Raw genomic sequence first — 22,909 nt, 5'->3', positions numbered from 1 at the left:
CTCATGGCCTGGAATGGGTTTCCCTTACTGCCTTTTCCTGATAAAATGATTCTCTTCTGTACTCCATGCCCTTGGGACTGGCTGTGAGCTAGACATGCTGTACAATGAAGGGTTGGTAAGATTTTACCCCTTCTAACAGGTTCCCAAGCAGTAAGAAGTCTGTAAGGACTTCTCACAGTTAAAATGAACGTGTTTCTTAAAAACAGAAAACAAACAAAACCCCCTAAATAATAACAAGGACAGAAAAGATCCTGAAGGGGTGACATTAATGGTAGAAGTTTGTAGGAACAGTGGCAGCCCCTCAGATGGAGCACCCTGCCGCTGTCCAGTCTTACTGCATGGTAAATATAGACAGCAGCAGGCATCCCTGACCAAGAGTGCCAGTGGGGGCCTGGCGGGACCACAGAGGTGAGACTGTGTCTCATCTATCCTAGGGAGCACTGCCCCTAACATGCCCCTGACAGCTGGGAGCCCGCTCCTCCTGGAATAACAGCACAGCGGCAGCTTCTATTGTCTGTGGTGACATTAATTAGCTATTTAAGTAATATTTTCTTGATTGCCTATATGTGTCAAGCACTGTGCTAGCCAATGGGGAGTCAACGATGAATAAGAAATGGTCCCTGCCCCACAGAGCTCCAGTCTGGTAAAGGAGCTCACACTTACTGAATGTTCTCATCCAGACAACAAACTGTCCCAGGGTCCTTTAAAGAGTCCTCTGAGACTCCCCAGAGTGCAGCAAGTATGTGACACGAAACTCAGAACAAACAGAAGGATCTAGGAATGCAACTTTCTTTATGGCCAAGAGATGTATTCCCACCAGAAATTCCCCCCGGCTTTGGCTGCGTTTTCATCACTGTAACTCATGTTTTTAATAGTAAATAGCTCAATGTACCCAAGTAGGTTCTTTGTGGGTATTTCCTGACTTGATTTGGCCAGTCTCAGGCTAGGGAAATGCTATGTGGATGCCAAGACTAGAAGAGAAGTGCTCCAGAGCAGCAAGGGGCTGAGCGCGGTAGGAGAAGCGGCTCATCAGATTAACGAGGTGGGTAACGGGGGAGACATGGCAACTTCGAGTCAGGAAGAACAGGGGGCGTGCTCTATGAATTCAGTGAGGACAAACTTCAAGCCACCAGGCCAAGCTCTCAGAACTGCGGGGACTCCAGGAGAGGCCGCCAGAGCCACTCTGCAGAGCGGAGAGGTGGCAGGTTCCTCCCCAGTGAGGTCCAGCCGACAGGGCGTGATAGCACTGAGCTTAAAGGGAAAATTCAGGCCGATGATTAGTCAACTGTTGTTACTTTTACATAAATTCTTATTTCACAGTAGTTTTAGATTTACAGAAAAGTTACCAAGATAAAACAGAGAGTTCTTAGCAGCTCAGTACGCAGTTTCCCCTATTGAGATTTTACATTACTCTAATACATTGGTCACAACTAATAAACTCATACTGATACTTCATTCCAATTTCTTTAGCTTTTACCTAACATTCTTTTCTGTTCCAGGATCCCAACCAGGATAGACAGAATGTGACCTTCAGCTGTATGTCTCCTTAGCTTCCTCTTCTTGGCTGTGATGCTTTCCCAGACTTGCCTTGTTTTTGATGAGTTTGACCGTTTTGAGGAGTGTTGGCAAGTTATTTTGTAGGATGTTCCTCAGTCTGGGTTTGACGTTTGATGTTTTTCTCACGATGAGATTGAGGTAATGGGTTTTGGGGAGGAAGACTGGAGAGGTGAAGTGCCCTTCCAGTTCCATCACGTCATGGGTGCGTGCTAAGAACACAACGTCACCTGGCGAAGGCTGTGTCTGTCAGGCTTCACTGTAAAGTTACTCATTTTTCCCCCTTGCCAGACTGTATGCGGAAGTCACTACACACAACCCACACTTAAGGGGTGGGTGGTTATGTTCCACCTCCTGAGGGGGCAGTTTGTACATGAAGTATTTGGAATTCTTCTGCATGGGAGATTTGCCCAATCCCGCATTTATTTGTTTATTCGAGCATTTATTTATATCAGTATGGACTCTTGTATATTTACTTTCTATATGGGGTTACAATCCAGGGCTAGTCAAATGTTTCTTAAGCACATAAAAAGCACTGGATGGAGTAGGTGTCCTGGCACTCTGTAGATAGAGCCAAGGAGCAGAGTTGCAATGTGCCGTCCACGGCGGCTATAGACGCAAATCAGAGGCTTGTCATTATCTGTGCCAAGTGGTTAAATTCTGGCCAGAGATTTTAAGTCCTAACAAAGCATTCAGAGTCTTGACCATCAAGCGCAGAACTTTTTCCAAATGACAAATATCTGCATATGCACACATGTACACTAAGAATATCAGAGATGTTCAACTGCCAAGTCAAATGGACACCACTGTGTCTTTGTCTTGCTTGGTCACTCTAATTTATGTGACATTCCTTCCTTGAAATCCTCCTTGCACAGCTTCTCTGGCTCTCAAGGTTCTCTTTATCTTTGACTTCCTCTTTCCTTCTGGCTGCTCTTCACACCGTGAGGTTATCCCAGGATCCTGCCCTCCGTTCTCTTCTGCACCCTCTCATCTCTTTATCTAGGATAAATATATCCTAGATATATTTATCTAGATATTCTGGAAATATCTAGGATAAATATCCCAAGGATGACATCCACAACTTTGTCCTCCAAGTGCCAGCTCCACAGGGCCCACTGCACCCTGGGCATCTCTGTCCTGTGGCTTCCTGGAAGCTGGAGCCCATATTTTATCTCACTGGACATCTCCAGTATCTAGCAAGATGCCAGGCAGTAACCACACAGTAAGTGTTTGTTGAGCAAATAAATTAATCTCCACTTGGATGTACCTCCATCTTGATTTGCCCCAAACCGGAACTTACTACCTCTTCACCTAAAATCCAGTGTTTATTGCTGAATTCTGTATCCAGGTCACCGGCACTGCCAGCCACCTGAATCCTCTCTCCTCATTACAGACAATAAAACTCCTGGATGTCTCCATCCTGTTTCTTAAGCTTTCTTTTGAACTCATGTCTTTCTCCATCCTTATGCCATTCTGCTTTAGTTCACACTTCCAGTTCTCACCGAATAGCTTATTGACCCCTCTCCCTGTAGTCCTGCCTCCAGGTTCTACTCCCCAACTTGCTGCAGTCCTTCTAAAATCTAAATTCACAGGACCTGCTGCTCCTTAAGGCGCAGGAGGCTCTTCACGGCCTGGCCTCAGCTCACTGCAGTTGCTACCCTGTCCTGGCCCTTGAACTCAATACTGGAACAATGCAAACTGCATACACTTCCACTTCTCTGAATCAGCCTGAGCTGTGCCTCCTGCCCGAAACACCCTGTTCTCATTCATTACTCACCCTTCAAATACCACCCCAAAGGGCACATCTCCTTGATGCTCAGTGACCTTAATTAATTATCCTCTTCTGCACACGTCAGTTAGTGCGCTGCCACTCTATACTTAATTACCTGTCTTCATGTCTGTCTTATCTACCTGATTCATGGGCTTCCTGAGGAAAGTTTCTGGTCTCACTCCTTCCTGTGTCCCCAGTGCCTGAGGGTCACAGGTATTTATTTAGTTGGAAAAAAAAAATAAGCACATACTCCCTCATAATAGGAGACAAGACTCTAACAGTACACAGAAAAACCTGATCCATGACTCCAAACGCAATGGAGTACATTTAAGTATCTCCTTAGTGAGCTAAAAAATAATGAGCTCAAAATAAATTATAAGAGCTTATTTTAAAAAACATATTTATAATAACCACACTTTTTACAGCTCATGGTCTGTTAACCTCAAAAACAGAAAGTGGTTAGGCAAGCTTCTCTATCATAGAAGCAGACCAGCAAGGGGAAGGGCCCAAACAGAAACTGCTGTGAATCCAGGGCGTCAAACGGCCATGTACCTGTTAACGAAATAAAAGTTGCAAGACTGCAGGGACACGTGCTGCTGCTAGAATTCCTGTAGGAAATGACTGGATATTGATGCTATTTTTTTTTTATCCAGATCCTTTCAAGGAAAAAATTGGGCTCTTGACAAATATATTTTGGCTAAACGTATCCTAATACAATGTAGTATATATATATTTTTTGGTCAGGAAGACTGGGCCTGAGCTAAGGTCTGTGCCAATCTTCCTCTTTTTTGCTGGGGAAGATTGGCCCTGAGCTAACATCTGTGTCCATCTTCCTCTATTTTGTATGTGGGTCACTGTACAGCACGGCTTGACAAGTGCTGTGTAGGTCCACAGCCGGGATCTGAGTCCACGAACCCCAGGCCACTGAAGCGGAGCATGTGAACTTAACCACTATGCCACCGGGCTGGCCCCATGTAATACTTTTAAAAAAGGAAAATTTAATTTCTGTTTTGGTGAGTTTCTATGCAGGCATGGTACAATTTTTCTCTTCTGGTTTTCCTGGTGGAGGAAGCAGAAGCAGGGGGGCCCAGAGGAGTGACAGGGAGGAGGACGAGGACGATGACACCAGGGTGCTGTGCAGCATCAGGCAAATGGTGGGTTTCTGTCTGAACATCTAGGTTGTGGGGCACAGGAGGCTGTGACAAAAGCTCTTAATTAATGTGTGTTAAAGGGACACATCCTCACTCTGCTCTGGCTTTGTTTGGGGCCTAGAGGACAGGAGGCCAAGCTAGTTGTTTCCAGCCCTGTCAGAGGCTCCCTCACTGCCCTTTCTTCTTCCTCACCAAACCAACCTCACGCAAAGCTCCTCACCTCCCACCAGCAACACACTCCCTGCTCCAGAAAGACCTCAGGCTGCAGCACCGCCAAGGCTGGTCTCCAAGCCAGGCCGCGCCCAGTCCCTGCTCACTCCTCCCATCTGAGCCGGATGTCCAGGGGGAAATTTAGAGGCTCATTTGTGTACTGAGACCTCCAAAGAAGACCTTTCAATACATCTGTGCCCAAATGATTTTCATGAAGAAATACTGACACCATAGTAAAGCTCTTCTGCAAACGCATGCATGCACTGAGCTTCTGCAGCCTGCAGCTGGGGACAGAATGTCATTTTAGAGCATTCAGTGTTGCCCTTGTTCCCGCCCCACTTCAGGTGGAGGGTTTCCTGCTGTCTCTGAGCTGCCTTCCCCAACCTGCTACGTCACTCAAGGCCACAAAGGACTGAGACCAGGAATGAGCTTGTGCACCAGGGAAATCCTCTGCAAAGGGATTTTAGAGTGAAAGGCCTTGGTGATAATCGAGACCAGTGGTTTATAAACTTCTGTTGTTGGCACCCCGACCCTTTCTTCAAAGGGAAACCCGTGCAGGAGGGCAGGGACCTCAAATAAGTATCACCAGCTGCTTATTCCTCCTGCAAGGAAACAGCACCGTGACGACACATGGGGTCACCCTGCTGTCAGTGAGAGGGTGCCAGACGGTGGGACAAGCTCTGCAGTGCCTGTGATTGTGTGATCGCGTGATGGGATTGGGGGAAAACGGACTTAGGGAAAAGCTCCTCCAACGGGAGGGCTGTCACATAGAAGGTAGAAGTTCATCCTGAGGGAGCTCTTGTTCCAGGAGGGTATTTCATTAGTGATTAGGGCCCAGGGAAGGACTAAGCCCATATAATTAAGTAATGTAATCTAAAATATGGAAGGCTTTAAGGACGTTCCTGAACAGCCTTCCTGCCTTCTTAGCGGAAGCTTTCGGGAGTAGTGACTCGTTGTCAGCCTCTGCATGGAGTGGAAAGGTCACAATGGCTTTGCTGAAGCACAGGGAGGGTGTGGCAGCTGCTGCCCTGGCCCACACCCTCCCTCTCTGGCCTTAGCCCTCCTCCTGCCAAATTCAGAGCACTGTTAACTCTTTCCCCTGCAGGACTGAGTCCCAGGCACAGAAAAGCCCCAGGAGCTAACTCTGTGCTGGCCCTTGCTGAGGGTTCCCACTCGTGTGGGTGGCCTCTGTGGCCAGAGAGACAGCACGGTGAATTCTGCTTGCCCCTTGGTCTTGGCCCCTTCTTGAGCTGCACTGTTCTCTATTCTTGCTCTTCTATCTTATTAATAGCAGCAGGGGGTTACGAGATTGTGGAGGTTGGAGGTAGGGGCTGTGCCTGAGATATGCGAGCGGCAGGAGGTCGGGTGGATGAAGGGCCTGGAGGAGATTTCTAGGAGAGAAGAGGAGGGAGCGGGAGCCGAATCCTGCAATGCTGCACCTGTGTCATCACCTGCCATGCCTGGCCTCCTCCCTCTGTAATTTTAGTCCTACACACTTTTGAGGGTCCATCCTAAGAACCACTCCTCTAGGAAGTCCACCGGACAACCCACCTTCCCTGATCTCCCCTCTTCCCTGAACCCCACCAAGGATCTGTTGTCTTGGCTGGGTGCTAGGTCTCCTCCCGCCTCTAGACTTCTGAAGGACTGAGATGATGCAGGAAACTCCTTCTGTGTCCTTTGGAGAGTCAGCTTCTCAGGTATTGGGTTAAATCCAGCTGGAGGAGACTCAGTGTGCAAGTCTTGAGCTGCCTCAGCTTCTTGAGGCTGGACTTGCTGCTCTCTTGTGCCAGGCAGTTGTGGGGGCCTCTGAGCCCATCTGGATGCACACCTCTAACATAGCTCCTGTCACCCTATATTGAAATGCCCTCTTTACGCTCTAGCCTCATTCCCGGCAGGGTAAACGTCTTTCGAGCAGGGGCCATGTCATATTCCGACAGTCATTTTGTTATTTCCAGTGCTGAGCATGGGCTCCAGACAGAGCAAGAACTTAACATATTAAAAGATTCCCAAGTGAACCAAATGGAAATTAACAGACTGCTGCGAGGTTACAGAGAAAAGAGCTGGGCGATGGAATAAGAGGGAAAGGGGGATAAAAACAGGAATTCAACTATTAACTGCAACTCAAGTTAGTATCAACTGACAGTAATGTTAACATTATTACCCCAAACGGATAACTTTAAATGTGATTCTGCAAGAAAAATTTTTATTTTTCTCTGGTATGTTTCAGTCAGATTCTTGGAAATAAATCTTCTTTCTATCCCCTGATATTGCAAAAACTGGATGTGCCCAATCTAATTTTCATGTGGAACCAGTTTACATACCATTAGGACTTCTTATCTAGTATGATCATTTACAGTAATCCTATGTTTTTCTGTTAAAGGAAAACACACTTTTTTTTAGAAGTCAAGATAAAAATCAAAGAGTTGGTGCGTATTATAGATGGCAATTGACTCCTGGCTCCTGCAATTTATGAGCCTTGGGTTTATTTCTGGTGCCTTGATAACAGGGAAATAGCTGTTGTACACTCCCAGGCGTGACTCTTAATATCCTGTGATACCAAGCACTTCTTTCTATCTTTCCCTTACTACTGAAAAATAAAGTCATTAATTCTTTTTAAAGAATGAACATGAAAGCCTGTGATTTTTGGTACCTTATTTATACTCTTAAGTTGGTAAACAAGAAAAGCACTCAAAACATCTCTTTCATTTCCCACTGCATCATTATTTCCACTGCTAGGGTCTCCTTATAACATCCAGCCTTTTCACCGTGTAAATACGTATTTCTCACTCCTCAATGCTTTTCAGAACTCTCCAGCCAAGAAATTAGAGATGGGTGCTTTAGACTTTCAAAGGATTTTAGGGACTCAAGGTCAAATTCTGCTTGAAGGAAGGCCCACTGGCTGCTCTTGCCCCACCAATCGGGCAGCAGGTATAAAGACAGGGGGCGCCGTTGGTGTGAGCCATACGCAGTGACACTGGCAGCCAGAGGAGTTAGGTGTCCTGAGGGTGAGCGAGCGAGGTCCTGGCTTTACTTCCTACTGTTCCTTACTTGCTTGGTGACCTGGTGGTAACACTGACTCTCAATTTCCTTCTTTATAAAGGAGAAAATAAAATATTCTCTCAGGACTGTCACATTTGAAAAACAACATGTGAACAAAGGCTTCTGTACTCCCAGGAATCAAACGCTACCAAAGTGGTCATTTGGTGCTATGACTGCAATTTCATAACTATGGCATTTATTCATTAAAGCCTTGTGCCTCCCTTTCATACACCCTCACAAGTGCAGCTCTTTTAACTGCTCCAGCACCTGGGCTGTTTTTGCTACTGATACTCATAAATTATTCGCTGCCTCCTCTGCTCCATTCTGCCATCTCACACGGCTGGGCCAAGCTTTCCTTCACAAGTTTGGGGTATGGTTTAGATTTTTAGCCTAATTGTTAAGATTTATTCCAGGAAGCGTCTGAATGTTGCCAACATTGCTTTGGCGACCAGTAAGAAAAGTGACCTTTCTGGACCAGTAGTGAGTATGCATCCACACCTCCCCACTGACCTCCAAGTATCTAACATGTCTACTTAAAATAAAGCTTTCCACCCCTCAGGTTACAGTGTGGCATAGGAAGCAGCTCACTCCTGTACTGAGAAAGTGCTGGAGTTGGAGTTAATTTCTGACTTCTAACTTTGTTACTTACAGGCTTTATGGCCCTTAGTAAACTATTTAGACTTTTTTGGCCTCCACTTCTGAATGTAAATTGAGAATGAATAATACACATCTCCTCAACTATAAAGGATTATGGAGGAATTGAATAAAATTATGTAGACAAAACTATTGCACAAATTTTAAAGCACAGAATAAATACAAGAGATTATAACAGTGTGGCCTCAGAGCCTTGTATACAGAAGGACCCTAATAAATGGGAACTGAATTGAAGGGCTACCAGCTAACTCCACTAACTCCTCTGGCAACTTGATATGTCATCCAGGGGAGAGAAAGAGAAGCAAAGAGAGTTGGCAGATTAAATCTGGGCTCAGCAGCCTCCACTCAGCTTTCCTAAGTGACACGGGGATGAAAACAATGAACTTCAACATCTGGTTATGTGACTCTAAGAAATCAGTTCAAATGACAGAACACAGGGAACACATTTCATTCTAGAAGGCATTATCCTTCGGGCGTCCTTTGGGCCCATTGGGAAGGCAGGCAACAGGCCAACCCTCATTAACTATCTGGAGAAGACTGACGTCCAGGTGAGAAGCAGGAAACTGCAGCCCCCTCTTCCCTCCTTCTCCTGCCCCCCGCCCCCATCCTGACCCCCTCCAGCCCCGCCTGCCTCCTCAGCAGGCCTGGGACTGGAGCCCATGCTGCTCTGCTCTCTCGAATCTCTCACTCTCCTGCACTTGTAGCCAATTTCACTCATTTTTGCACTTAATCCTTCTGTTATTCACTGTGGTTCCTGATGTTTCAGCACCCCCTCTTTGAGGTTAGAGACCGTATTTCAAGTGTCTTTTGAGTCCCCTCAGCCCCTGAGAGCCAAGCTCATAGCAGCTGGTAAGTATCTGCTGAGGAGGAGCCTGGACACCTGCTAAGGAGCTGGAACTTGGTCCTGGAGGCTGTAGGAATCCTGAAAAGGACTGAAAACAGGACAATGATCTGACTAGACCTGTCTTTCAGAAAGATGATCTTTAAGGCAGCCTTGAGGGAAGACGAGGTGAGGGAAGCTAGATTTTAAGGGAGGGAAAAATTGCTCTGGGTCCACAATCCTTATCTGACACCTTCCGGTCTGGACGTGTTTGGGGATTCACAACTTCTTTTGGATTTTACAAAGGCAAACTGATGCCTACCTCACATATTCTACAACTCCCGGGCAGGGGCTGGGACGGTCTAATGAACAGATAGTTCCAGGAAGTGAGATCAAAGCTATAAAGAGCTTTCAGTCAGTTCTGCCAAGTGAGTTTTTAAAAACTTCAGGCATTCAGAGCTTTTACATTTTCTGAGTTGAGGGACAGAGATTGTGGGTAGATATTTTAAAGGAAAGCCTTCTACGGAGGATGGGTCTTGTTAACCAAAGACTCTTGTGTTCTGCTGAGCACCTTACAGGCTCGGAGTGGAGGGGTCAGAGAGAGGAACTGCTCAGGCAAACAGGATGCAAGGTGTCGGGAGTGTGCGGCCATCCTGCAGGGAGGGGGAAGCTGACGAGGTGAGATGGGCAGAGGTGGAGGAGAGGGGAGCTGGCAAGCTGGCTGCAGGCTGTGCTGGGCGTATGCTGAAGCTACCACAAGAAGCCAGGGAGAAGCCCCTAGGCAGGGCAGCTGAGGGCTTTTGGGACAGGAAGGCCTAGTCATCAGTTTGACGTTGTTTGCATTGCTTTCTCTAAGTCCTCTCCTTGCCTACCCCACACGCTGGTCAAGTCTCGAGAGCAGTACTATCTAATAGAAATCTAACATGTATCACCCATGCAATTAAAACACTTCTAGTGGCTACATTAAAAAAAGTAAAAAGAAATGGCTAAATTAATTTTAATAAAATTTATTTAACCCAATATGCCCTAAATATTGTCATTTCAACATAAAATCACTAAAAAATTACTAACGAGATCTTTTACATTTTTTTTATATGAAGTGGTTGAAATCGGTAATTTACACTAACAGCCCATCTCAGTTCAGACTGTCCACATGTCGAGTGCTCAAAAGCCACCTGAGCCTGGTGGCTCCTGGACCAGACAGTGCACCTCTAGATTTTCCCGTCTTTCACTCCTCAGGTGGCTCAGGGCCCACCCTCAGCTTTTTACTGGTGAGTCTCCCAGGTTACCCTCACTGCCTTCAGCTGTGTACAGCTTGACACGAATTCATTAGCTCTGCAACAACTGGGGATTTAGTTCCAGGTACTCATACCTATGAGCATAAACATATTCCTTTTAGTCAGACCTCTGGAGGTAGGCTGAAATGTGCCCTTAAACTGCAAGAAAAAAACCCTGGGCAATGTATTCTCCTATAAAGACTGATTTCACATGCAAGCCCATAGCTACACAGGATGGAGGTGTGGGGCTATCCCTGCCCCCACTTTTTTCATTACAAATGAACATGTTTCATTCCAACAACCTTAATAAACAGAAGGCTTCTCAGACTAACAACACAGCACTACATTTTGACTTTTTGATTGGTTAGAGATGAGATTTCATTTGTAATGTACAATTCTGAGAATTTGTAGGCCCTTATAAGCACTTTAATGCCATAAAACAAGAGAACTGATAAAGAAGCTGAAATAAAGTATCTGTAAAAATAAAGACGATCAATCACAGAGATGTTTTCCCTAGCTAAAGAACTCTCCAGAATCTGAGAAAAGATCACTTGTGTGGGGGAAGCACCCAAACCACTCCAAGAGAGCACTTACTGACCATGAGTCATCACCCTCGCACGGAGAACATCACTCTCCACAGGCTGATGGCCTCACACAACAGTCAGCTGTCCAAATCCATTCAAACAAAATTGATTATTCTTTTGGTGAGGGGTGCAAATAAAATTTTCAAATCACTTGCCTGACAAATCAATTTGACATATTATCACATAAAATCTTGGCTGCTTGGAAGAATTGTAACAAGATTCATTAATACAGCTTCCTTCTCCTCCACCTCCTCCCACGAAGTTACAGCATCAAGGCTCAGGTGCCTTACACACGGGAAGCTACAATCACTGCATCTCAGCTGAATAGTACACGACTTTAAGCTGGTTTATCCTAGGCTCCTATTATTTAAACTTGCACTGCATTTAATAGTAAAGGTCTAATCCAGGGTGTGTATCAGCAATCTACACATTTATATCTGTACCTACTTAAGTGTTCTACAAAAGGAAGAGAATCAAGTTATACTCATCATTATACTATATTGCTCTTTCTTCTTTCCACGCTAGACACGTGGTCTCTGGAAGCCCAGAACTTGGACTGACGAAGCTCTGAACATCTTACAGCACAGTGTGCAATTTCTATGTACCAGCGGAACTCTTGATGGTGATGGAGAAGGAGCCAGCCAGCCTTGCCGTGCTCTTTGCTTTCCTCTTCTACCATCTATTTCTTCTGAGCAGGGGAGGCCTTTGGCACGCCTTGAAGATTTGAAGGTATCAGGTCCCTTATCCCAACTTCCCACCCTGAGGAAAAAAAGTCAGCCTAGCTCTTTAGGAGCAGAGACTAGAAAAAGTAGGAGAAAGCTGGAGGGGGACATTTCACAAGAGTTCGGATTAATTTCCTATAGGTTTGAGAATTCTAAATGCCACATGGGGTCCCACCACCTACTTAGCTGGTGGCACTCCAGGTGGAATGAGATGGCTTTCTGCCCATCCTGGCTCTGGGTGTGGGGAGTGGTGTGTGTTTGAGACCGCAGATATGCTACCTTGAAAGAGACTTATTAACCCAAAGACCAACTGTTAAGAGCCTAGAGTTTTTCAGAGACAGAAAAAACAAAAAGCAAGTTTCAGGTCTATAGGGCAAATGTAACAAGGAAGAGCTATGAGAAGATGATGAGTTAGGTTTCTGCAGATACTTCTGTTGTAAAGGTTAGTTCTTGTTTTAAATAAGCAAGGCATTCTGCCCTTATAGAAAGGCCCTTGGGACCAGAACAAGAGAAAAACAGGTCCTGCTAAGGATGCAGGGTCCTTTCAAGGTCTGACAACTCTACCAGGTATCCAGAGCTGAGAATCCGCAGATCTGAGAATAGGAGTTCTCCTCCTGGTTCTAATGTTAACTACTTACCCACAAACTTCCTTGTGGTTTCTTTATACTGGGAATAAAACTAACTCTGCCTTCTTCACAGGTTGTTGTTGAAGACAATGTGATGGAATAGAGTTGAAAGCGCTTTGAAAACATAGTTTTATGAACATAAATCAGGTAGGAAACAAGCACTCGACTGTGACCTTGCATGCTGCCAGTGTATCTACTGCCTGCACCAGGTCTCACCTCTGAGTTCTATGAGGTCTATGCCTGCTGTTTTTTCTTCTCCAAAACTTCTCTGTATACTTCCAAGCTGTTCAAAACAGAATTCCAAGTGTGTATCATCTGTAGGAATGGGCAATGGCAGAGTGCTGTGTTGTCCCTGGACCTGACCCAAAGTTCCAGGAACCAGACTACCTCCAAACTTCTTCCCAGCTTGAAAACTCTCATCTATGCGACCATCTCTACCCAGGCATCTCTAATCCTTGCCTTTGGACTACTAGTTTAGCAGCTTATTTGTGGTTTTTAAAGCTTATTTTCCTGCCCCCAGGACAGCTACATGTCTTCTGACACCACTAACGATGGAGTGCTGGGGCCAAGCTGGGCATCCTTTAGTGTGCTAACTGTCCAACAGTCCGCTGTGACTCATGCCTTGGACTGCCCAGCACTGGGGTGCTGGGTGGCTGTCACCATAACGTTTGAGGATTTGGAAATTGTACCTCAACTCCAAGGGTGTTGATTCTGGCTGACTACACGCATGCAAAACCATCCAAGTCCTCTGACTCACTTTGGGAATCTGGCTTCTTGGGCTTTTGATATTGACACAGTGGAAAACTTTTATATCAGTATAGCTGCTGCCAATAACTTTTATCCATTTAAGCACTTGATCTTTTACATATTTACCCAGCAATTTCCAAGGCTTATCATGGATCAGAGTTAGCACTATTCTTCTAGAAAAGACTCCTCCACAGTGTGGACACACATTATAGACACCAACGGAGAACATTTTAGGCATTTAGGCATCAGAATTTTGTAATTTTCATTATAGACACCCTGTACACATTTTGTTAGATTTATACTTCAGTGTTTTATTTTCTTTGAAGCAACTGTTAATGGTATTGTATTTTTTATTTTGGTTTCCGCCTATTGTCAGTATATAGAAATGCAGTTGATTTTTTTTGTGTTGATCTTGTATCCTGTAATCTTGGAGGACTCACTTATTTATTCTATTTGGTAGCTTCTTTGGGATTTTCTAAACAGCTAAGCATGTTGTCTCCAACATGGAGTCAGTTTTATTTCTTCTTTTCCAATATGTATGCCTTCTATTTCTTTTTCTTGTCATATTGCAGTGGCTAGAACTTCCAGCACTACACTGAATAAGAGTGGTGACTGAACATGCTTACCTTGCTCTCCATCTTAGAGGGAAAGCACTCTCTCTTTTATGATTAAGTATGATGTAGCTGTAAGTATTTTGTACATGTTCTTTATGAGGTTGAGGAAGTTCCGTTATATTCCTTGTACATGAGAGTTTTTATAATGAAAGAGTGTTGAATTTGTCAAATGCTTTTTCTGCATCAATTGATATGATCATATGCTTTGTCTTTTTTAGCCTGATGACATAGTAGCTTACACTGGTTGATTTTTAAACATTGAACCAGCCTTGCAAATCTGAAACAAATCCCACTTGGTCATGGTGTATTATTCTTTTTACACATTGTTGGATTTGACTTGCTAAAATTTTCTTGGAAATTTTTTTAATGTCTAAGTTCATGAGAGATAATTTTCTTTTGTCTTTGGTTTTGGCATCAGGGTAATACCGGCGTTATATGATTTGGGAAGTGTTCCTTCCTTTTTTCTCTCAAAGAGATTGTATAAAATTAATGTTAATTCTTCTTTAAATATATGATAAAATTCTCCAATGAAATAATCTGTGCCTGGAGATTTCTTTTTTGGGGAGCTTTTAAATTACAAAGTAAATTTCTTTAACAGTTTTGGGGCTATTCAGGTTAAGTATTTCAACTTGGCTGAGTTTTGATAATTTGTGGTTTTGAAGGAATTAGTCCACTTCATGTAATTGTCAAATTTATATGTGTAAGCTGTTCAAAGGATTACCTTATCCTTCTGACATCTGCAGGGTCTGCAGTGATATCCCATGTTTCATTTCTGATATTGATTATTTGTGTTTTCTTTCTTATTATCTTCAACCTTGCTACAATTTTATTAATTTCTTCAAAGAACCAGTTTTTTGTTTATTAACTTTATTGTTTTCAATTTCACTGATTTCTATTCTTATCTTTATTATTTTCTTTCTTTTGCTTGCTTTGGGTTTATTTTCTTCCTCTTTTTCTAGAGGTAGGACTTAGATAATTGATTTGAGATCTTTTCTCATTTCTCATGTAAGCATTTAATGCTGTAAATTTCCTTCTTGGCACTGCTTTGGCTGTATTCCACACATTTTGACAAGTTATGTTTTCATTTTCATTCATTTCTAGGTATATTATAAATTTACTTCAAAATTTCCTCTTTGACCTATGGGTTATTTAGAAGCATGCTGTTTAATTTCTAAATGTTGGGAGATTTTCCTGTTGTCTGTTATTGATTTTTAGTTTGATTCTGTTATGGTCAGAGAACATACTATACATGATTTCAATTCTTCTAAATCTGTTAAGGTTTGTTTGATGACAAGAATAAGGTTTATCTTGGCGAATGTTCCATGGGTGCTTGAAAAGAATGTGTATTCTACTGTTGTTGGGTCAAGTTAATGTCAACTAGATCCTGTTATTTGATGGTATTGTTCAGTTCCTCTATATCTTTGCTGATTTTCTGTCTAGATGTAGTGTATTAATTGCTGAGAGTGGGGTTTTGAAGTCCCTAACTATAACTGTGGATTTATCTATTTAACTTTTCAGCTCTATCAGTTTTTGCTTCATGTATTTTGAAGTGCTGTTGTTTCTGTACACAAATTTCAGATTGGTATATCTTCTTGGTAGATTGATCCTTTTATCATTATGTAATTTCCCTCTTTGTTCCCAGTCATATTTTTTGCTCTGAAATCTACTTTTTAAAAATATTAACATAGCCACTCCTAACTTTTTGATTAATTTTTGCATGATGTATGTTTCCAATATTTTTACTTTTAACCTACATATGTCATTATGTTTGAAATGAGTTTCTTGTAGACAGTGAGTAGTTGGGTCATTTAAAAAAAATCCATCCTGCCAAAGTCTGTCTTTTAATTGGTGTATTTAGATCATTTATACTGAATGTAATTATTGATATGCTAGGGTTTAAGTCTGCCATATTATTCGCTGTTTTTACCTTTTGTTTCTCATTCTTCTCTTTTTCCTCGCCTTCATGCGGGTTATTTGAACATTGTTTAGAGTTCCATTTTATTTACAATATTTTTGAATATATTGCTTTGTATAGTTTCCTTAGGGGTTGCTCTAAGTATTACAATATACATAGATAACTTATCACAGCTTTATGGTATCCACTTTGAGTGAAATGTAGAAACTTTACCTCCATTTAAGCCCCTTATCCTTTTGACTGTAAAAACTATCTTCAATAGCTCACCTGGGATCAGAATAAAGTTTTAGAAGTTTAGGTATGAAATACGCAAACTCTGTGGTCCCTGAACTTCTGGTGTGAACTTGAGGTCTCCGAGCCATTCCTGTATCCAGTAGTACCTTACTGATATAGGCACCAGGCCTGTAGGTACCTCATGCAACACACCCTCCTTTATGCCCATGCACGTACCTTAAAGAAACATAAGAATATAACCAGCCACTATGGCTTAGACTTCAGATGTAAGAAAACAGCTCTAGGCACAAGGTCAACATCAATATATAGTATCATATGTGTGGCTGTAATCGGGTAAAATGAAGTACCAGCTATCAGAAGGTGTGGATTCCACCATCAAGAGCCATTCTACTTTCAGGATTTGGTTCCTATACTATCTCTGGATTCTAGAAATTAAAACCAACAAAGCAACTAACCATGCTTCTTGCCCTTCATTTACTTTTCTATCCCATGGGTCACTCAGTTAGTGGATTAAAGTACACGGTTCTGGATCATGAGATGTATTACATTCCTAGGTCAGTGTGCTAATACGTGGCTAACCCACATTTCAAAATGTTCAGGCAATAACTAAGGTGAATTTCCATTTTGTTGTGATTTTATACACCTGCCATATGTTTATTACTAATATATTCATTATATTATGAGGAAATATATTAGGAACAAAATCAGGATCCAATATATTTGGTATAATGGTAGAGGGAGAAACTGAGGTAGACCTTGAAACCTGAGTAGCATTCTCACAGGAGAAGTAGGAGAAGCTCTCATGTGAGGACCAAGAGAGAGTCTCACAGGAGAATCAGGAGAAAGCATTCTGAGCAGAGGAACGGCATAAATGAAGGCCTATTTATCATGGTTATGGAACACTTCAGAGCAGAGAAGTGGCACAGTCAGAACGGCATTTTAAATGAGTTAATCTGGCAGAATCATATAGATGGAGAGAAGAAACTAGAGGCAGGGAGATCAGGCTTCTATAGAAGCAGGGAAGGTGTAAACTAAGGTGTTGCCATGGAAACAGAAATGCAGTAGCCTGCCCTTATGTGTGGAGATACGTTCCAAGACCCCCAGTGGATGCCTGAAACTGCAGAGAGTACTGAAGCCTATATATACTACAGTTTTTCCTATACATATGTACCTACGATAAAGCTTAATTTATAAATTAGGTACAGTAAGAGAGTAACAACAATAACTAACAATAAAATAGAACAATTATAACAATATACTGTAATAAAAGTTACTGTAGATCTTAGCAACCTCAGCATACGATTTTTTTTTCTTTCCATACTGATGAGAACTTTTACCTTTTCACTCAAAGAAAGCACTTAATGACTTCTCTTTGGCATATCTGAATTGCCAGCATCACGACTGTTGCACTTTGGGGCCATTATTAAGTAAAATAAGGGTTACTTGAATACAAGCACTGTGACACTGTGTCAGTTGATCTGATAATGGAGAGGGCTACTAAATGACTAACCGGTGGGTAGTGCATACAGCGTGAATAGATTGGACAAAGGGATGATTCACATTCCAGGCAGGATGGAAGGGGATGTTGTGAGATTTCATCATGCTACTCAGAATGGCCCACAATTTAAAACATATGAATTGTTTATTCCTGGAATTTTCCATTTAATATTTTCGGAGTGTGCTTGACTTTGGGTAACTGAAACCGTGGAAAACAAAGGGGACTCCTCTAGAACTATGTGGGACAAGCTGTGGAAATAGAACTCGATAGGATGCAGCAAGTGATTGAGTTCTGGAGCCAAGGAAGGAGAGAGAATCCATGATTTTGACTCTAGGTGGCATCATTAGCAAAAGTACGTGATATAAGAGAAAGAGCTGGGGAGGGACAGAATGGAGAGGAATGTGAGATTTGAACGTGCAGGGTTTGAATCTCAGTGGATGGCTGGAAAGACTGGTTAGGAGCTCGAGGAAGACATCAGAGTTAGGGATCTTGATTTGGGAGGCATCTGGACAGAGATGAGAGTTAAAGCTATGGGAATGGATGAGATCACCATGAGAAAGAGGTAGGGAAAAAGAAAAGAAACAGACCACAGGCTGAACCCTGGGAAGAAAACCAAGAGAATGCAGTAGGATGGCAGACAAAGAATAGATGGTTCAAAGAGGGCATGATCAACAGTACAGGTCACAAGCTGCAAAGACATCAAGGAAGTTCAGGACTGGGAAAGGGCCACTGGTTTGGCCCAGCGACAAACAGGTCATGGTGGCCCACAGAGTAGAGATGACAGAAACCAGCTGTAGTGGACAGGTGGTCAGGAAGGAAGGCCCATGAGGGGTTAAGAACTGGGAGAGAGAGAGCTCAGTAGCTCTAAGGGTAGATAGCTGTTTTTGTTTTTTTTTTTGGAAAATATGAGCATTTGATAGGCCCAGGTAGGAAGAGGACCTAAGCAAAGAGCAAGAGGGGCCTGGAGAAGGAGGAAAGAGATGAGGTCAGGGGCATCTGAGGAGAGAAGGATCAAGCATTTCTTCCTCTGGGATGGGAGAGACGCAGGCAGGGATGAAGCCAGGAGAAAGTTTAAAGTGAAAATAATAGAAATGTAGGATGTTGCTCCAAAGGCACTGTACACATGACTAGCTTATTTTTCTTTTTAATCAAAACGCTTCCTTTTTTTTTTTTTTTTTGCTGAAATTAATGTCATTCAATTAGAACAAAGATGGTTTCCAAATCTGACTAATCATCAAAATTAATCGGGAAACTTTTCAAAAATACAGATTCCTAGGGCCAAACTCAGGCCCACTGAATCAGACTCTGGTGGAGGGAGCCCAGGAATCTGCATTTTGAAGCCTCCTCACTGATGCTGACGGTTAGATGGGTTTGGAACCTCCCGAGTATGGTTTTCAACCAAGGACATGTCTCAAAATCATGGGGAGGCACTGTCTGAGCAGACTTTGCAGAGCATGGGTATTAACATTTTTAAAAGCTCCTAGGTGATTTGACGTGCACCCTCGTTAGGAACTAGGGTGAGGAGACTGGATTGAAAAAGTGAACTAGTTCGATAGGATACTTGAATTCACCACACTGATTGGTTCTCTGTTATTTATGTCACCTGACAATTTCCTTTCGACCTTTCTCCCATCAAAACGGCACCTGCTTCTAACCTGGCTGGGACCAGTGGACTGATGTGGCTCCCTGCAGCTTCTCAGTGCATTTGCAGAGGCAGCTGGGCAGGTGGGGATGCCACCTCTGGCTCTTGGGAGAGAGGCCGGCTTTGGAATTTTTTGAAATCTCTTTAAGGGAAAGCCTACAGAACAACATTGTTCTTTCTCTGAATTAGCCACGCAATGTACCTTATAAAAGAAACAAGATGCAGAATGAAGGAGACATGACAGAAAAAGCAATGATGGTTTATATTTCACTAATTCAAAAGAAAATACTATCAGGCAGGTTGATAATTAATTTGGTCAGAAAATTCCTTGCACCGTTAGGCCATTTTTTTTTTAAGCAGCAGCAACAATACAACGATACAGAAAAGTGACTCTGGCACACCGTTGTTTGGCTTTGAGAGAAGCTCTAAGCCCAGCCCTTTAAATGCCTCTCAAAGAAATACAAAATTTTCTTTTATCCCCAAAGCTGGTGTGATCCATTTCCTGCTCCAACAGCTCCAACGTATCATCTGTTGGACTCTTTAAGTTTACGGCACAGACGGAAACTGTCAGTTCCTCTCTTTTATAGGACATTCACATTTGCATATTCAACAGACAGTACAAGCCTCAAAGGCCATATTCCCCCAAACGTAATAATCCTACTCCTGAAATACGGAAGATATAACAGTAACAGGAAAATATTCTTACCCTGATGCAGGCCGGCTCCAGCTGTGGCTTAGTAAGTCAAAAACTAGTAAACTTGCTTGCAATAACATCCTAAAAATTCCAAAGCTTATTTTCTCCGTCCACAGTTAAAAAGCCATCTCCTACAGAACAGTGTCACATCTGTGACGTGTCCAGGATTAAGGCGAGAGGTTTCTTGCTTATAGCATTTTGTCTGGTTAGAGATTAAAGAAAAAAATGTCTCGAAGCTGTCAGTTAATATTTTTTAACTCAAAAAAAAAAAAAAAAGCCATCTTCATGCTTCACAGCAGAGCTGTGATTTTTAAACAGAGGTAAATTCTTCTCCATATCAGGTATCTGATAGTTTTTTGCATTTCAGCGCAAGGCAAGCAAACAAAAGCTTATCCACGAAGTTTTGAATGCGTCTTAGTAACACAGACTGAAGTTAGTTAGCTTTCTTTGATATCGAATTACCAAAGCATCTCACTGAAAAGACAAAATCCTCCTTGCAATTAATAAAGAATTGTGGTATTCTAACAAAGCTGGAAGCTAAGACTCTCCAAATTCCAAATCTTTCCATTCCTGGATGAGCTTTGGTATTTAGATGTTAATAGGATGCCTGCTATTTTTTCTTTTTTTTTTGGCCAATGTTCAGGCTAAAGAGTCTGTGAAACAGACTTTTTCCATCCTATGACCTCAGTTTTAGGATTTCTTTCTTGCAAAATGTTAGTTATTTTACTTGGCAGATTGCCAGAATTCATTCTTACTTTCTCTCTTTCTCCTTCTATTACTTTATCTCTTCTCCCTTCTCTTTTTTCTTCCTCTTTACCTTGTCTATCTTCTGTTCTTTGATAACTTATGCATTTAAATTAAAGCCCAGTTGGAGCTACAGTCTATGTAGTGTTTGGTAGGGTTGCTAGAATTAGCAAATAAAAATACAGGACGCCATGTTAAATTTGAATTTCAGGTACAAAACAAACAATTTTTTTTAGTAAAAGTATGTCCCAAATGTGGCATAGAACATACTTATACTAAAAAATTATCCCCAAATATTGCATGGGACATACACACTAAAAAATTATTCCTTGTTAATATGAAATTCAAATTTAACTGGGTGTCTTGTATTTTATCTGGCAATCCTAGCTTGGAAGTTCAACAGAGGGATAAAAAAACAACAAAGACATCCATTTACAACTCCTAGAAGAAGAGAAATTTCCATTCCTATCCTTCTGAATGATTTCTGTCTAGGTATGACACGCTCCATGGCTTTACTTTAGTTTATTTTTGACCCATCAAGTTATACCAACAGCTCCACAGAGCACACCACATCCTGACAATGAAGTCTGTCCCAGGTTTCAGGTCTCACCCAGCATCACCTGAGTCCAGAACTTGCAAAGTCGGTCCCCCAGGCAGCATGGGATCTCAGTCTGGCCACAAAACCGTACAAACACTCATTTTAATTGATCATTTTTCTTCAAAATTTGAACATCAAATTTAGTATTTTTAAAGACACTGAGGGGTTTTTCTCTCCACAGTTCTCACTCTGAGGCAATTTAGCATGATTAGTAACAGTAATTATTAGAAAAAAACAATAGAATTCAAACGTACTACAAAATGTAATAAAATGATGACCTTAGACATTTTGAAAGGGAAGATAAAAATACTGATATGCTCCAGACATTTAAAGATAAGATAAATATCTTAATTGCGGTAATTGTTAATTCAAGTGTATTTTCTAACATCTAAGTATACCCAGGGGTGACACATAATTCAGAAATGCTGTTCTTTTGTTCAGAGACACATTAATGTTCAGTATTTTGGAATTATTTTGAAATCTCATAGCAGAAATTGAGGCTGTATAGAAGCGTGGTCAAAAGCATGGGCTCAGGAGTCAAAATCGAGTTGAAATCCCAGCTCTGTCACACACTAGCCATGTGACTCTGGGCAAATTACTTACCCTCTCTGTGCCTCATTTCCCTTATCTGTAAATGGGGATAACCATCTCAGAGAGCTGTGAGAAGGATATGAGTAAAATGCTTAGAATAGTGTCTAGAACACAGTAAATGCTCAGTAAATTTGGGGGGGTGAGGGTCATACGACCTGGCCCAAATTGTCAACAGGAAAACAATATACAAAATCAGAGAATGTCACTATTTTTACAATTGGCTCATGAAAATTCTTGAGGTCAAATGAATAATACATATTTTTCAAACTTATAAATAACAATATTTTATGTATTTATCCATTAAAATTCTCTTTGTTTCCAGAATATACAACTTTTGGGGTTCTGTGAAATTAGCAACACATTGTTTCAAGAAGTGAAGGTATATGGTTAACAGGCCTATACAACTAGTGGTTGTTTTTCTTGTCTCGCCCTGCTGATTATTCTCTCTACTCTTCAAAACTCCAAAAGCAAAGGAATAACACTCTCTCTCCCATCCCTAAAAGCCAATTAATCTAACTCAATCCTCTAGCTTTAGTGTTAAATAAATTTTCAAGAGAAATAGCCCCCAGTCACTGGGTTTTCTGCCGTCCAGCCACTTCAAACTTCATTTGTTTGTAACTGAACCAGCCATGGAGTCCAGCAGAGTAGATGTAGACAAGAGCACAGCTCAGTGTCTGCAGTCTGAGGCAGTGTCAAGGGAGGGCTGCTTGGCAGTCCGACACCTCTGGGGTAGTATCCTGGCTGGGCCACACTCCCTGTGTGAGCCTCTGAGCCTGGGTCTCTTTCTCTGTAAGAGGGAGATTCTAATGCTGTCTACTTTTTCGAGTTGCTATGAGGATTCAAGAGTTGATTCATCTACAAGGTGACTCTATGTTTCCCTTTATACTTGTCCCCGCGTAGCTGTTATCTCACTTTACATAGTTACCCTAAATATATACAGTATGGCACACAGTCAGTATTCGGTGTTTGTTACCTCTGGATTACGGTATACCAACACTTGTACTATTCTAAAGAAATGCTTTAAATCTCGTGTCCTCCTCCTAAAGCAGGAATAGCCCTTTTTACATAGAAAGGTGAGTGTGTGCATATGCGTCAAAGTTTGGTCACCTGCCCATTATCCCTGCATCCCCTGTCCCTCTGTATATTTCAACCATTTAAGAAGCTAAAAGTGGGGGTGGAATTCTCTGTGGCAGAACCTTGAGGGCAGAGGCTTAAATATTCTAC

At 42.3% G+C, this 22,909-nt stretch overlaps 1 protein-coding gene across 9 annotated transcripts in view; it reads right to left on the bottom strand.

Annotated features, from left to right (window-relative positions):
• The window catches only part of AFF3 (ALF transcription elongation factor 3), a 573,872-nt gene that overhangs the window by 127,697 nt on the left and 423,266 nt on the right, over window positions 1-22,909 (bottom strand). For 3 of the 9 annotated variants that reach the window (XM_070236083.1, XM_070236085.1, XM_070236086.1), the window contains one exon: window positions 21,698-21,751. The exons of the other annotated variants lie outside the window; for them this stretch is intronic. In XM_070236083.1, the coding sequence (XP_070092184.1) occupies window positions 21,698-21,751 (54 nt within the window). The remainder of the gene's footprint in view (window positions 1-21,697; window positions 21,752-22,909) is intronic. 9 annotated transcript variants of the gene reach the window in all.

Source organism: Equus caballus, chromosome 15 (genome assembly GCF_041296265.1).
Source record: "Equus caballus isolate H_3958 breed thoroughbred chromosome 15, TB-T2T, whole genome shotgun sequence".
Taxonomy (NCBI): domain Eukaryota; kingdom Metazoa; phylum Chordata; class Mammalia; order Perissodactyla; family Equidae; genus Equus; species Equus caballus.
Note: the sequence above shows the minus strand (reverse complement) of the source record. Positions and strands in the feature narration are given on the sequence as shown.